Source organism: Xiphophorus maculatus, chromosome 7, assembly GCF_002775205.1.
Source record: "Xiphophorus maculatus strain JP 163 A chromosome 7, X_maculatus-5.0-male, whole genome shotgun sequence".
NCBI classification, from domain to species: Eukaryota; Metazoa; Chordata; class Actinopteri; order Cyprinodontiformes; family Poeciliidae; genus Xiphophorus; species Xiphophorus maculatus.
The window spans coordinates 14375494-14392640 of record NC_036449.1 but is presented as its reverse complement, the minus strand read 5'-3'; the positions used below and the strand labels follow the sequence as shown (position 1 = coordinate 14392640).

Below are 17147 nucleotides of genomic sequence, written 5' to 3'. Positions count from 1 at the left end.
TGTTTTACACTTTGCTTTGTATGAGAGCACAGCATAGAGGGTCCCAACCCTCGGCTATTGAGAAACAATTGCTTGTCGGAGGCGTGGACTCGGTTGAAGTTTAATATTTTACCCAATTGTTAAAACAAGCAGTACACCAGCACTTGAGGACTCAAGTGGGCCATCTCTGGTGTAAATAAAGAGTTAGAAGGGCTCAGTCAAAGGCCTTCCCTAAATCCAATAGAGAATCTCTGGTGAGGCTTAAAAATTTATGTTCAGACACTTTCCATCTAACCTGACTGACCATGAGTGAAGAAGGATGAGCTGAATTTCAATTCTTAGATGTGTAAACCGGGTGCAGATATACCCCAGAAGACTCACAGCAGTAGTTACAGTCGGTCTTGTAATGTTTTACCTCGGGTGGCTAAATACAAATGCACTTCTTAGTTTTGAGATTTTTATTTGTAATGTGTGGTATAAACAGTGCAACAATGTAAAAAATGCTAAAAAGGGTGCAACTACTTTACCAAAACACTGAAACGCAAACTCTTTTTTTTCTGTTGAAGACTAGATATTTCTGGCAGAAAAAAACTGGCTAAGAAGAAGTAAAGTTTCTGGCTGTGTTTCAAGCCTTTTTACCTCCCTTGGCAGCATCAGTAACATGGTTTAGATTGAGAACCAAACTGTGTAAATAAGAATCAGGAACTTGATTGATGATAGCACCTTTGTAATTATATCCAGCTGCCCTATTTGCTTTGGCAAAACATCTGTCGTCGACTCTCCTCTTCCCTCCTGAAATGTCAGGTTAGTGGGTGTGGCTGGCGAGGAACGCTGACAGATTGGCAGTTTCCATCACACCTGCAGGGAGCTATCTGCCTCAACACAGATACTTATCTTTTATTAACAGTGCCATTTACGATAAAACCCACTAGCTGCAGAAGTTCCTGGTAGGATTCAGCTAATTTATTTTTCCTTTAGAGGGAAACTTCTAAAACAAACATAAAAAACCCAAGAAGATTTGTTATATGTGGGTGAGAAAACACTAAACTCACAGCCAGCATTCGGATCTGTGTTGCAATATCTCTGGTACGCAATGTGCTGTGCTAATTCATGCAGCTTGGCACAGAAGCTTAGACCATCTCGAGGTGACACTGACTGTAACGTCGCATGAGTAGCTGGGAGAGTAGGGTTGCACCTTAAGAAAAGCCAGAGGAATACATTCAGTCTGTGATTGAAGATTGTTCAGTGAGCAGAATGTGCTTGATCCCTGAGCTTATGTGTGTATGTTTAGTGATTTGTAGAGGGGATTTGGAGGCTTTACGTGTGCGTCTATCAGTGGAATGTCCTTTAGGCTGTGGGACAGCTCCTTGTCACCAGTCCAACTGCTTGTTGTTTAGGCTTGGGATGCCTTTCCCGCTCCTAGTCGAGATCAGAATAATGATATAAAGTTAACATATTATTAATAGCAGATGATTTTCATCTTCATAGACTGACGCCTGCCTTGGACAGCTCAGCAAAGCTCAAATGTCGTCTCAAATCCCTGAGCTGCTGCAGAGTTTTCACCTGCCTGGCTCTGTCTCAAACCACATTAGCTCCCTTTCAAGCTCTCATCTTCCACCAATTATCTCTTCACTTGACACTCGTACGCCTGAAATTACAGGAGTGATATCTGCATTGCTATGAAGTCATTAGGAAAATACCTTCCCTCCCCACAGTTTCGAGCCAGCAGTAAGAAACTCCTCACCTCATCCGAGCTTATTCCTGCCGGAAACGATGCCGGCGAAGCAACGAGAGACTGAGTGTGATGGAGTGCTGGCAGGCTCTTGGGCGTCTTCCCTTGATTGCAGCGTGTCCTTCAGAAGCAAGGTTTATGTTTCATAATGCACCCGTCCACCACACTCCATAAAAATCAAATAAACTTTACACCAGGGATGGTAAAATAATGACAGAGCTGCCTAATGAGCGAATTAAATAGCAATAAGTACAAATCTGGCCTTCTGACTGAGACGTGAGATTTTTTACATCAACCACAGTGTTTAATGCTGTCCCCAATGTACGATAAATGCCCTCATTGAGCCACTCTGCTGCACTGTACCTTACATAACTGCAAGTCCTTTTCACATGTTGGACTAGATGAGAAATGAAGGAGAACGTCTTGAAAGACCATTATTCAATCTACCTTTAGCACTGTAGTCGATGAAAGAGGCTAAATTAAGTAGGGTTGAATGAGGGACTTTGGCAGGTTGTCGGGTGGTGCGGTTTGGGCTGCTCCCAGTGCTGTGCAGATGCTGCCTGGCAGTGGTTTCCCTGAGCTTGCTCTTCTCTTTCACACCAGCTGCAGGAGAACATAAAAAGCCTTGCTCCTCTGCATCTGAACTCCGTCTGTAGAAAGATCTGGAGGTACAGCGGCTGTTTATTGAATCTGATTCGCTTTCTGTTGTCGTGTCTAAAGCAGGAATGGTTGACTGGTATTGCAGCAGAGCTTCTTTTTTTTTTTTTTAAATTGTATCATCTCATTATGGTTGGTAAATCGAGTTTGAGCTTCGTTCATCGTGAGGTTTTTCTATAATTCCGTGCCTGTGTTGAGCGCTTGGTAAATGCGTTCCCTGTGTTAAAAGAAAAAAGAAAATCTGAATCCCATGAACTCTAAACCAAGTGTAACATGTTTTAAACTGTTTAAAGAGGAGTTCATTCCCAGTGCCAGAGTGCATCATGCACCACAAAGTCTTGCCTCATAAAAGTTTTTCACACTTTTTCACTTTACAACCACTAACATCAATTAACTTTTTAAAAAAGATTTTATGTGATAGACCAGGGGTGTCTGGGTTCAGTTCTCCAGAGCTATCCGCACCTTTTGGATGTATGCTTTGTCCTGCACACCTGAATTAAAATGTTGAAACCGCTCATAAAATGCTCATCAGAATGTCATTCAGCTCTGCAGCAGTCTGGTAGCGAGACATTAATTTGATTCAGGTGTGTTGGAGAAGGGGTGCGTCTAAATGTTGGAGGATAGCAGCTCTCAGTTACTGAATTTGGGCACCCTGGTGGTAGACGAACACAAAGTAGGGGAAATTAAAGCCTGAAATGTGCTGTGTGCAACTATATTCAGGCACAATGGGTTAGTGAGTGTTATAATAGCCTACATACCGGATGTTCTATCTATCCGTAGGTAATTTCTCATGTTATGACCATTAATCCCATTTGCCGTTTTTTAAGCTTGACGCCACTTGATGAACACTGAAAACAATGTGATATCTGAGATGCTGATACCTTCCATGTGAGCTGTGAACTATGAACCTATCTTTTTTGTAATGTTTTATTTTCATAATATTTAGTTTATTATGTATTTAGATTCTTACAATGTCTTAAAGTATTTTTGCTACTACTGTAAGGTGATCTTTCACTCCAATTCAAGTCTGCAACCGTTTGTTTGCAGGATTGCCCTGTATTTTTCGTCATCCCATTAACTCTGACCTCACAGTATTATGCCGCCACTACCATGTTCCAACGTGGTGATGGTATGTTCAGTGTGATGTGCTAGGCTAGTTTTTTGCTTTACAGTATTTTCCATGTTGGTCACATTTTTTACATAGGACTGAGATTAAATTAACTCTTGTTAAATAGTTGGCATATTTAAGCAGTTGATTATACTACTTTCTACTTAGTAGTTTTAATGTAGAAAGGAGGTGCCTATCTGTTAATAATAAAAAAAGTCAAATCCTTTTCCTCCTGTTTCACAATTATGCATTTCATGTAAACTCCGAATAAATCACACTGAGGTTTGTGGTCGCAGCATGACAATGTGCGAAGTTTAAGGGGTATGAATGCTTTTGCAAGACACTGCATGTTTTGGCTAGGTCTTGTTTAAGGTGAAAAGGAAAGATCTGTCAGGGTGACACCATACCAAGCCAAGCATGAGTAGATTTACACAGCGACCTTGATTCTGTCTGCAGACCCTCATTTGCTTTTGTAGTAGACAGTGAGTGTCCTTTGAAGGCATGCCTGGCATTTGTAACAAAACGCGGTGTGACTGGTTGTTGTGAATGTGGCGGAGGAAGCGCCTCAGTGAGGTGTCAGTTAGATGCTGGTCCATGCTCCGCAGCAGCTGGTCTTTGATGTGGCTGTGTCTTTTGAAGAACTTACACCCTTCTCCTTCTTTCAGTGTCTGGAGCCCTGCAAGGAATCTTGGGACCTGAAGGAAAACCAGTGCCAAGATTTATGCGAGGTATGTTACTACCACGAATAACTGAGCTTATACCTCAGGATTCCAGGGTTTGAGCTTTCTGAGACCCAGTGGGGAAATTTCACCGAGGGGAAAGTCTGAAAGGGGTGTGAAGTAACTCTTTCTGCGCTGTAACGACACCCTCCTGAGAGACTGAATCAGAGCCATTTAATGTACTCACCGTTTCAGTGACTCACAAGCTGAAATCTAAACAGGACAGTCACTGTTAAGTCAAAGAGCTGCTTGTTTGCAGCCAGCCATTTAAAAACTAATCTGACATATATTTTCCCTCTCCTTCCCCCTCTTTCCTCTCTCTTTAGCCCCTTTTTCCCAAGAAGCACTACGAGTGTCTTACAAGCTGCGAGTTCTTGAAGTCCGTTGAGGGAGTGAAGCAAGGTGACTGCCCCGCGCCAGAGAAGGCCAGCGGCTTTGCTGCAGCTTGTGTAGAGAGCTGTGAGGAGGATGGAGAGTGCTCCACGGTCAAAAAGTGTTGCAGCAATGGCTGTGGTCACACCTGCCAGGTGCCCAAGAATCTCTACAAAGGTAATAGGAAAAAATAGGTGAACTTGCGTCACAATAAATGAAAGTGAGGGCAATATTTATCCTCAAAGGGCAAAATAAGAAAATGTGATTGTTATCAGGAGCAGGACCACTGTATTTGAACAGCTTTTAAATAATATTTTTGAGAATAAATTGTAAGTATCAGCTGTTTCTATTTTCTGGCAGCAGATCACAATGTATCAACATAACAATAACATTCAGTAAACCATAGCAACCATTTAAACTTTAGGTTTATAACATTACTCCATTGGGGGCATACATCTTGTGCTCCCCTTATGACTATTGGAAACAAACCAAATGCAATTTAAAATTGCTTTAGCAACAATATAATACTGGTGTTTTTCTATCTTTTTTAATTAAATTAATACCAAGCCTTACCATACAGAAGGAGTATAATGGAATTTCAGAAGTTTTAGACCAATAAATGCTAGTTTTGGTGATTGGACTTTATTTTAGGCAGGAATTGGCAACAATATGTAATCGAAAACCAAAAGAGCCTCAGAACCTGGACGTTGGTAGCAAACTTCACAAAAGTATTAAAATAAAATGGTCTAATGTAACATTTTTCGGCAAATATAAATACCCAAGTTAGAAATCTACAAGAAATCAGTGATGCTTGTTTTAGCCTTGCTCATTGATACTGGGGGTTTAATTAATTCAATGGCAAACTTTGAGTAGCTTCCTAAAGTACAAATACAACAGAAAGAACAAGTGCCTTAGCCTTTTCTTACCTTTATCTTACTTATATGTAATTTTGTTTGTTTGTTTTTTCATTTCATTGTTCATTGTTTTTTTTTCTAACAAATAACTAGGCATAAGGGATATAATGAAACTAAAGTAACAGAAAAAACTGAAGCAAAGAAAAACAGACACACAGCTGATCTGATCAAAGAATAAAAACTAATGAATGCAGAAATAATAAACAAACCCAAAAACAACTCAAGACAATGTCATCGGTTACCTATAAAAAAGTTCACAGACAAGTAAAAAAAGCTATACGCAGGAGCCCAAGAGTCTCTCCAAAGGTAACAGAAAAAAAGAAATGAATCACAATGTATATTTTTCTTCTGCAGAAGTTAAAATTCAGCAGTGGTTGTTTTGGCTGCGTTCTTATTACTGGTGGTTTGATGAACTGGATGGCAAACACTGAGCAGCTGCTTTGTTACAAACACAACAGAAGGAACAAGTGTTGTATTGGTTTACAGTGCAACCACACAAAGTCATTTTACTTGCACTGACTTCATCATTCACATGGCACAAGTAGTTTTCCAACCACAGAGGGGCATATTAAGAAGGCTGTTAGCCTGCTGAGGAGCTGGAGGTTTGCAACATGTTGCCTGTGGACTCCACTTCTCATCCAATGATTGGAGTGTTTAAAGGCTGATCCACTGACAAAGAAAACATGCCAGCGTGTGGCTCTGTAGCTGCTTTTGGGAAAATAGTAGGTGCCAATTTTGTTAGTAATGACAAATTGTGTTCTTTGCGACTACTTCAGAATGAAAAAAACCCGTGTTCTCGTACTTGAACGCATTTATTATCAGTGAGAGTAAAAAAAAAAAAAGAGTAAAAATGTTTTTATTAAAAACAGTTGCTCCCAATAAGATAATAGTAGTCATGAAAGCATAATAGCAGTAACAGTGTGTTGATATTGTTTGTGTCGATATTATCTGGTTTAATTGGTTTATTAGTGATATTTGAATGTTGAAAAATTGGTTTATATTTTGAGTCAACAGCTATTACATATAGTGAGAGCAAATTTTACAGTGCTCTCCAGCACCTCTGACAAACGGTGTAGAAAAAAAAACCTTTAACATGTTTTTTTGAGTTGCATCATTTCACTTCTAAAGACTTACGTTGCATTCATTAAAGTTGAGTACATTTATTCTACGGGGTAAATAGATTCCACATTAAGAATAATTATTTAAAACCAGATGCCACAATCTTTGGCACTTGTGTTGCTAACCTGCAAAGACTCCTTTTTGCCAATAGGAAAACATTTAACTTTAACGTATCACAATGTTAGAGCAAACACGCTGATGAATGTTTCACAAATCTTGTTGGCACAATTCTCTTTGGACCTTCCAGAGACTTGGGTTCTCTCTAAGGCTGTCTGTGGGGTGAGTTGAACATGGAAGAAAGTTGGTTTTGTGTCTGCTGAGCCATTTCTGAGTGGATCTGGCCAGATGTTTTAGATCATTGTCCTGTTTAAAGATGACGACTCATATTCAAGTTTGTACCCGGAGTCTGCCAGGTTTTTCTTTGTAATGTCGTTATCAATAAGTATCTGTTAGTGCAAGGTCAAAATCAGGGGCAACACTCACAGTGAGAGCTATTATTTTATTACTATTATAAAAAAAAAAGAGACAAGATTATAACAGAAAAAGTTTCTGATATCTCTGTACTCCCTCTGACTTTGTCTGAAACATGTGAATAATATTGAAAAGTTGTTTGTTTCTTTTACTCAGTAACTGCATCCACGTCTGTTGTCAATGCAACCATTTCCGAGTTAAGTGAACACACTGAATTAAATAATTCAGTGTGTTCACAGATTGGAAAAGAATTGGATTTTTGAGTTTCCAACCAGTCAGTCATCTGTCAAACTGAGGTGGTTTGACAGATGACTGACTAAGCTCATAACCAGTTTTCTCAGTATTACTTGACATTTGTATGTCTAGACTGTCAGGCATACAAATGTATAATCCTATTCACAAATATGTTTATCTGAAAATAGATAAACCTACTGAAAATTTTAACAGATTTTGAACAAAGAAACTTGTCTTCACAAAGATTCATAGTTTGTCTAGTTTTGTAAAGAAAGAACAAAGAAGCTCAGAATATAACACATATAGATTGTTTTTCAACCTGTTCCTGCTGTCGATTGAAGCCATCACCTTCATAATAAAGGTGTATGTAGGTTTTAGAGTAAAACCATACATGAGTAATATGGTTTCCCTATACCTACAATGAAGTTTTTTTCTATTTGAAGACTAATTCAAGGAGATTCAGAGTGATCGGCTTTACTTTGTAGTGAGTTACCAGAAGGAAATGGCAGCAACAGTGCCAGATAAATATTAGCATTAAATTACAAGTGGAAAATATAGAAAGCGCTGCAGATAATTTATTGAATTAGATCAGAGTTCAGTTATTCATCAGAAGAACAGGGTTCCCAGGCGAGCAGACTGTGATGCAAAGTGTCAGACAATTTAGCTGTGTCCTCTAATACGTAATAGTCCATGCACTCATCGTTTAATTATTGCTTTATACTGTAGCAGATTACAGTAACAAGATCCATCAACTAAAATAAGAGCTACGCCCCCTCCCTCCTCTTCTTTTTTATTAACTAAATTATATATCATAGGTAATGATGAGCTGTCAGGATTTTAATGTGATTAATTGCTGCAGTTTGCATCCCTCTCTGCTAGACATCAATGGGAAATCTCAGTGATGTAAACGCATATAATATTACATATTTTTTTTCAACTGTGTGCTCAGAATCATAAATCTTTTATTTCATCTCTTTACATTTCAGTTCACCCACGCATCCGTCACACCATTTCTGCTGCAAATTGGAATATAGCTCCTCGTATTGAAATCGTAGGATAAGCTCAAAAGAGTTTTTACAGGCACAGATGTACCCAGGAATCTTAGCTCCAGTAAAAATAGTTGTAATAGTGCTGCCCAAGGCGACTGGGTTTTTCTGAGGGTGCTGAGTCGTTATGTGAGAGAAAACCGAAAGGCCCCCTGAACCTGGAGATTGGTAGCAGGATCTACATTATACACACTGTCAGCAGCTTATATTGCCGGCAGCCTAAGGCCATAACAGAGTTGAGGAGATGGAACAGTGGAAGATGAGTTTAAATTTATCTTTGAACAGCTACAGTGATAGACTGTAGAGGAGAATGCTTTCAATAACACTAAGCATGTTTTGCTGTGCTTCTTGTTTATCACTGTGCAGCAAGAACATGTGATCCGATACTTACAAAGAGGAAGCATTCTCGGTTTGTATTTGATTAGGAAAAATCTCCAGGGTTTTGGAAGCCCATGTCATGCTCACAAGGCGGGAATCATTATAATGTGGATGAAGGCTCCTCTTCACTGCTTTGCACAAGTAGTTGTAAATTTTGAACTTTTTAAAAAGGCCCATATGTTGTGATGTTGTGTTGGGTTTTTATGTGATATATGAAAAGCAGTGTATGGTAATAAAGTGACTGTATTTTAGGTTGTTTTTTTTTTGACAAAGAAAAGTGTGATAAGTCAGAAGTGACCAAGTAAGGAGAATATACTCTTGTGCAATTTAACCTCAGTATAAATACATGTGTCCTTCAAAGGCCTCTGGGATTTGTTACTGAATATTGCTGACCAATTAGCATGAAGACTAAGGAACACAGCAGGATGCTCAGGAACCAGGGTTGCCAGATCTGACCATTTCCAGCCACTTTTTATTAAAATGTACATATTTGTACTTTCTGTTGCACTTAGATAGATATTTCATCTGAACACTTTTTTAAAAACCTGTCAAATGCTGTGAAAAGAAGCCTACATTTTAACAACCCACAAATAACTATTTATCTAGTCCGAGGACTGAAATCCACCTATCTGGCAACATTGTCAGGAATAAAATTGTGGAGAAGGTTAAAGGAAGTCAAGTCTTGAAAGAAAGCCTGTTGGATGCTACAAAATGTTTGTAGACAGGGACAGAAGTTTATCTTCCATCAAGCATACAGCCACAACAACAGTGCAATATTTTAGATCAGACCTATCATATAAAATCCAAAGGAAGTACATTGAAAGTTTTGGGTGTGATGCAACAAAAAGTGAAAACACACAAGTGGCGATGTACTTTTCCAAGACACTGTAACACTGACAGCATCAGCACACAACCCAGTCAATGAGAACTACTCGCCTTGCTGTGAGACCTTCAGCTCAAGCGGCGTCTGATGGATCCCAAGCACCGCAGAGCCCTCAACAGACTGCCATCAGCTCTACACTTACACTGAATTACACTGAAAGAATTCTTGTCCCGGTCGTCGGTGTTAAAGGTCTAATTAGTTGCTCATGCTCTGAAGAGCGTAATTGTTTCTTCGTGTGTTTGTAGTCTTCGCCGTGATGAGCTCCGATGCTGGAAACCATTAGCAAACTGTAGTGGGAAGAAATGGAGCGTTTCCCCCATTCTGAGATCACTCTCAGATGTGGATGTTCAGGTTAGGGTCCTCTCAGTTCATATGTACGGCATTGGACAGAAAAACGTCAATGCTCTCAGAAACACTGGGCCCCCGCTGAGCTTTTGATCTGTAATAAAGCATCATCTTCTTTCACCACTTAAAGTTTTATTTGAGGAAACAGGGCTTAGATAAAATTTGCTTTTCAAGAATAGAAAGAGCAATTTTACGAACTTCTTAAGACTCCAGCTTCTCTATAGTTTTGCACTTTCTCCTCTCCTTTGAAGATGTGGCACCACACGTGATGGAATCCAGCTTGTTTAGGATGTTTTCTGATCAAAAGCAGCTCCACAACAAATACACCAAGTGTGGTTGTCAGGTTAAGATAACATTTTGTGAGTCACGTTGACACTGTCACTACAACTCCATCAATCAGTCCCAGTCATATCTGACTTCATTAGGAAACATTGTGAAATGAGCAGTTTTTTGGAAGATTTTCCTGCACTTCCATAATTAGAGCAGTCCTCCTGACAGCATGTGCGTGAGGATTGAGAATTATATTCCCGAAGTGTAATCTTTGGCATGATAAGGACACAAATGAACGGCAGAAGTTACATCATGGTGTGAAGTACGCGTGTGGCCCCCGAAGGATGAACACTGCATGAGGTTTGGAGCAAACTTGACACAGAAGTTATTTTGGAGAGAGTAACTTCAGCGAAATTGTATCATTTGTCCTCCCACATCACAGGAAGAGACTGTTGGTGTGTGTATCATATTTTTTTATTTTTCACTTTTCATTTTGCACACGTGTGTTTCGGCTTGTGTGACTTTGTTGGGAGGATGAGCAAAGGCAGTGGGAGGGTAAGAAGAATGCTGTGGTTAGCTCGGTGTTGGTTATTGTGCAGGAAATGTGACACGTTTGTTCACACGTACAGGGACACACGCAGACTCAGAAAGCGCCGCAGAGCTGTGAAACCACAGCTCAATGACCCCCAGCTGTTAGTTTGCAGAGATTTGCTATCAGTGGAACAAAATAAAGTTCAGACTCTGAAACTGTACAACCCAAAGGGGTAATTAAGATCTTTTGACACAAGGCTCTTTGGAGATGTTGTGGTCATTTTATTTTCATTGGAAAGTCCAGCTGACTGGTTGTCAAACTTGAGCTAAAGTGAATTCATGCCATGTTAAAACATTTCATGGAGATTTATGGAAATGACACTTTATCACTTTTGCATTAGAAGGTTATTTACATAAAAATGAAGGGATGTTGCAGAGATGAACTGATCTTAATTTGGTGACTAATGTTTAGCAACTAAGTGGTAAAAATATATTAGAAAAACATAAAAAATTGTTTTTCTTTAGCCCGCCTGGCATGAACGGTGCTGAATTATTTATAACATAGCAAAGGCAACATCACACCATCTGAGAGAGCCCTTGCTGTAAAACAGGGTTTTACTAAATTCACCACAAAGGCAGGAGGATTACAGAGTTGACATTTTAAGCTGTCTGATATCTGATATTAGTGATCAGCGACTTTAGCTGGGCCAGCATTACTAACTATAAACATGAATGTGTGTGTATGTTTCCTTTGAATGTTGAACCTTCTGGTTTTTACTTAGATATTTGTCACAGAATCACAAAAAAGATTATTTCATTGATTATTAAGAAAGGTACATGTAGTTGTTGACAGCACATTTTTAAAGTCTCATTTCCTATCAGAAACACACATTTGGTTCAACAGAAAATAATTTCTAATCAAAATTTCTCTGAGTTATGAATACTTTTGGGCTTAACTGCACATCCAGTTGTACTCAGAGCAGTTGCTTTGAATACGACTCAAAATTAAAAACACAGCAGCCTATTGCTTGCTCCAGCCTAGCTTTCATTTCCAAAAACGCCACATTATTTGTGTCCTCACTTGGTCTCCATAATGTTCTGCTTGCCTCATCAGCCGCTGCAGCTTCTCCTCAATAACAAATCATCTTGTCATCTTCTAGAAATAACCAAAGGGTATCCTAATCTCCGTCAGACCCTTAGAAAGTCAACTGAATTGTAGCTTCTAAAGCAAAATCACTTTGCTTCAGAAAAAGTAATTTTTTATTGATTGTTTTTTTTCTGAAGCAAAAAATTTAGGTCACACCCATTCCTGAATTTGTTTGAAAGATTAGTAAACCATAGTTAATCTCAATCATAAAACTTTTTGTTTTTACAGCCCGTCCCTTTTTTGCTCTAAGTACTTACCAGGTGAAACTAATTTACATCAGGCTCTAAACCAAGACATGCTTTAGGCTTCTAACAGCTGTCTAATGGTGTACAGGTTTAAAAAAATTGCACAGACAGGAAGATTTATGAAATTCTCTTTAAGCCTGTGCTTATCTCCCCAGCAAGAGTTAAACTCCAAAATGAGATCATTCAGGACGGATAGCGACTCTAGGTACATCTCCACAGATTCCCATATTAAAGAATCAGATATATCAGTTTGAACCGCAAACATTATCTTCAGATATTCTGTTCTCTAGCCAGGCATATTTCCAAGCTCTGTGTAATGACTCAATAGCAATATCAGCAGACCAAACGCTGTGCATGGAAACAGCCTCGATAATGTTGTTTACCGGCGTGCAGCACGGTGGCCTTGAGCAAGCAGTGACGCCATTCATAAATGTGAAGCAGCATTGAGCCAATGAACAGCGACAGAGGTCCAGCATAACAGCCGGAGGAGAACAGGTGATTTATTAGGAACAGTGTCGTGTGTGCAGCCCTCTGCTGTACTTTCAGCCTTGTTTTTCCAATCTCCATCTCATTATCACTGTGCCCAACGCTCAGTCAACAACTCACTATATCTCCACCGCCATAAATCAGCTTGAAAGCCTCTGCCGGACTTGGCTGAGCGTTTGCCTCAGCGCTGGGCTTTATAAATCTCTTATCTTTATATTTATTGCACATGGCCATGTCAGATTCATCTGAAGGGCTGAAAGTGAAGTTCACAGATGCAAATTAACATCCTGTGCATGTGTGCCTGTTTGCACTGGTGTGTGTTGCACCTGTAAGAGACAGAGAGAGAGAGAAAAGTGTTCTGCACTCCATCTTGCATACCTAAACGCAAACTATGTGTATCATCACTGAGAAGCGCAGCTACTAAAACATTAAAGTGCCGGCCAGGAAATATCACAACCTGTCACAACAGAGAGAGAGAGATGATGCTGTTAACCCTCAGCATGTATTAAATCTATTGCACTGAGGTCATGTCTCATTTTCAGATCTGTATCTCTCCCAGCTCAGATGTTGTCTTTTTCTTTTCCAGCCTCTGTTCACCCAGGAGAGAAAAAGAGAAGAAAAAGAAATCTTGTTGAATTTGAGCTATAATGTTTCACACAGAGGGGGTTTTAACTCATCCTGTACTTTTAGGAGTCCCTCTGAAACCGAGGAAGGATCTGGTGTTCTTGGAGCAGCTTTCGGGTCAGCTGGAGATCCGCTGGTCGTCCAAGTTTAATATCTCAGTCGAGCCTGTCCTCTACGTGGTTCAGCGCCGCTGGAACTACGGGATCCATCCCAGCGAGGATGACGCCACGGAATGGCAAACGGTGGCCCAGGTAGGAACCAACAAACGGAGCGCACCAGGAAGGTCTCTGTTAGCGGACCCCGTAAACTCTCTTCGGTCATTGATTCTTGTAATCAGATATGCCTCGCACTGAAGTTACAGCTTCCCTTATCCCTGCATGCGTCATGCTACAGCTGTGAAGCTGCAGAGTGCCAACAGACTGTTGCACACCGATGCACATTCCACACAGCCACAGGGTCTTTGAAAGTTTGGCAGGGAGAAACACACAGATGACTGATGTGGCAGCAGCCTCACATTGGGGCTGTGACCCTAGGTAAACCCTGACCCCTGTGGTTTGCTCCCCCCCCCCTGCTTCTCCCCCATCTGTCCCTCAGACCGCAGAGGAGCGCATCCAACTGGCTGACATCAGAGCCAGCAGATGGTACCAGTTCAGAGTTGCAGCAGTCAATGTCCATGGGACTCGCGGCTTTACTGCACCAAGCAAGCACTTCCGATCCTCCAGAGGTATGTCTGTCTATGTATGCATATTTACGTGAGGGCCGAATTACGTTTGACACCGACTGGCCTTCATTTGTTATATTTAGGAGTTTGGAACAGGTGGAAGCTTTTGGAAGGTGTTTAAAAACTCTGAGGCAAACATTAACCCAACCTAAAGAAAATTATTTTTCTTTTTCTTTCTAAAAGGCTGTTTAAATTCTGTCTTCATGTTATTAAAATGATAAAGTAGGCTGTGTTGTTTTATAAGCCCATTTGGACTAATAGCTCATTTAAAGTGCCTTAAGCATCTTGAAACCTTTCACATTTCGTCACATCTCAGCTACAAATTTAAGCACATCTTATTGGGTCAATACAAATTGTCACATAGTCGTGAGATGGAAGGAAAATTGATTCAGGGTATTCAAAATTTTTACTAATAATCTTAAAAGTGTGGCAAGCAATATTTTGCTGAACCACATTACATGTTGAGGAATGTTTTAACAGCTTTACACAAAATGTAAATTAAATGTTTTCCCATTGTTTACAAGTAGCTAAAGCTTAATCGGACTGTGTGAAGAACATCTGTGACCATCAGTTTTGGGTTTGATCTAAACTATCTGAGCTCTTGGTGAATGCTCAGAGTTGTAATCCGCTTTTATGGCAGAATTTCCTTTCGATTTACTTTTTTTAAATCTCAGCATCAACTCTGACCAGCTTTTCTGTTGGTACTGGAGAAAATCATCCCCGCAACATGATGCTACCACTGTGTTTTAGCATTGGAAAAGTGTGTAGAAGTAGCTTTGCACACTACTTCAAATTTGATGCATTCGACTATTCCAACACATGAGCTTTGGATGTATGTAGCTCCTCCAGTTATCATTCACTAATAACTGGTTCAAAGGCTAATGTTTGAATTGGAGAAATCCACACCACACTTTTCAGATTTGTATTTTCATGTTTCTTAAAATATGTTCAAAGTAGAAACAATCTGTGGTTATAACAAGTTGAAAAGTTAAAGGGGTATGGATACTCTTCTAAGGCACAACAGCTGACAACTTCAGGTAGATGGTTAATTTTTACTTATAGAAAGTAATGGAAAGTAGCAGAATGACAAGATCTGTATTGTAGCTGTTGTAGCAGCCCGAATAAGCAGCCAATGTGCCTCAGTAGAAAATTGTTTCCTTTTAAAATAGTTTAGTACATCTTTCTTTCCACATCTTATTTTAATTTCAAACACTTACATGCAGCTTGGTAGCAACTTCAGCACAAAAGAGTGTTGTTGTAGGTGCAATCTTTACTGAATAAATTCTGATTCCATCTAATTTTACTGTCTGACACGTCTTTATTCAGCTTCATAAATAGCCTTGCAGGTGGCATTCGTTAAAGTTACTGTTGAATCATGTTGTTATCACATTCCAGTTTTGTGGACATACCATTTCCTGTGATTAATAGTTTTATTTTCCATGTGGAAGCAAACCAATATGACTACAGTAATGCCTGTAGCACCACTGAGATCACTTATATATATCATACCAATAACATGCATATCAAAACGGAATCGCTATGACTCGCCATGTTCTGCCTAATACTAGATCAGATACCACATATAAAAGGTATTAGTGTATTTGGCTGTGTGTTGACCTGTGCTGTTAGTCCTTCATCATCCTTTTGCTCCTCTGAGCATTATGGATGGCTCTCAGACAGCGAGACAGACACCAGGTGGGGGAAGGACTGTGCTGCAGGGATGGAAACCGATCTCTAATCAGGCCAATCAGTGCCAGAACACTGATAGATTGATGAGACTTGTCAGGGATTTGATGAAGTGTCGGCCATTCTGTCATGCAACCATTGTTTGTGTAATATGACCATATCATCTGAATGCAATTTTGCACGACCGTACTTTGTTAGGGCAATTTGTAAGAACTGACTGCTTATTTATCTTGCACAGTTGACATGAAGCAGCTTTAAAGACTCGATGTGTCCATTTGGTGTTTTTGGACCTGATTAAATGCGTTTCAGGTGGGAGAGGTCCCTGGCAATGGGAACCAAGTAGGTTGTGGCATGAATCATTTTCTCATTAAAAGTATCGCTCCCTCTCATCTGGCGTATGGCTCTGGTGGTGCTCCTCCGCCAAACTAACATCCGGCGCACATATGGATCGGTTTGGGGCCAGCCTTACTCTGGGCATCATTCATGCACTGAAGTACATTAATGCTGGACATGGAGCCAAAGTGAGCAGCATGTGTTTGTTAACCCTCGACCTGTGTTCTCAGTGGGGCTGAATGCTGTCTTGAACGTGACATGACACCTGTCATAACATCGCAGGGCAGATTGTCGGTGGAGCTTGTTGCCCTCCTCTATCGGCCACAGTGCAGGGTTTAGTTGTGAAGCTGTTGTAATTCCTACCTGAAGTCAAGATTACTGGTCTGGCACAGAATTTGTCACAAATGTCCTCTTCATAAGTGTGTGAGCTTTTCTGAACTTGACGAGAAAAAAACATGAATCTTCTTTTTTTTATATCATAAATATTTGAGATTTTAAAAATCTGTGTTTTTGAGAAATAGGCATGAAGTTATTCATCTCAGATTTGTCTTGCCCATATTTTGAGGTTTTCACGCTCATCTCAAATTAATGGTAGTGCTTATGCAAAAAAAGCAATAAAAATCTTCACTTGTTGTGTAAAATGCCTCACTAGTGTAAACCTTTACATTAGTAAATATAAAGGTTTACATTTACCTTTACATGCATTAAGATTCATGCATTAAAATGCATAAATCTTAATGCCTTTGTGATTTATCTTAAAGTGGATATTGTATATAATGCATTTGCTTCATCACAAGCTATTACCAACTTATTGAGCTCTTTGCGTTTTCATTTAGACAAGAAAATATTGTAAGTACTAGATTTTAACATTTTACAATCTTTTAAAGGTCTGACATGGAAAAAAACACTGCTACAGACACTGATTCTTGTCAGAGTCTCACTCAATATCTCACTGATATTGAGTGAGAGTAGTGTATCATAGTGTACAGTGAAGACAAATATCTACACAACTGCTGCCCCCAAGTATTGAATGTACGATATTTGAGAGTTCAGTTCAGTCTTTGAACACAGCACAACTTCCTGCCAACCCTTTCTCTGGGACTGATCAGCCAGAAGTAGATTTTGGTGTAACTACAGCAACATGTTG

General features: G+C 39.8%; 1 protein-coding gene across 1 annotated transcript in view; it reads left to right on the top strand.

Annotated features, from left to right (window-relative positions):
- anos1 (anosmin 1) overlaps positions 1-17147 on the top strand; it is a 58741-nt gene that overhangs the window by 29187 nt on the left and 12407 nt on the right. The window contains exons 3-6 of the mRNA XM_005799319.2: positions 4142-4204; positions 4522-4744; positions 13327-13511; positions 13855-13984. Coding sequence (XP_005799376.1) covers positions 4142-4204; positions 4522-4744; positions 13327-13511; positions 13855-13984 — 601 coding nt within the window. The remainder of the gene's footprint in view (positions 1-4141; positions 4205-4521; positions 4745-13326; positions 13512-13854; positions 13985-17147) is intronic.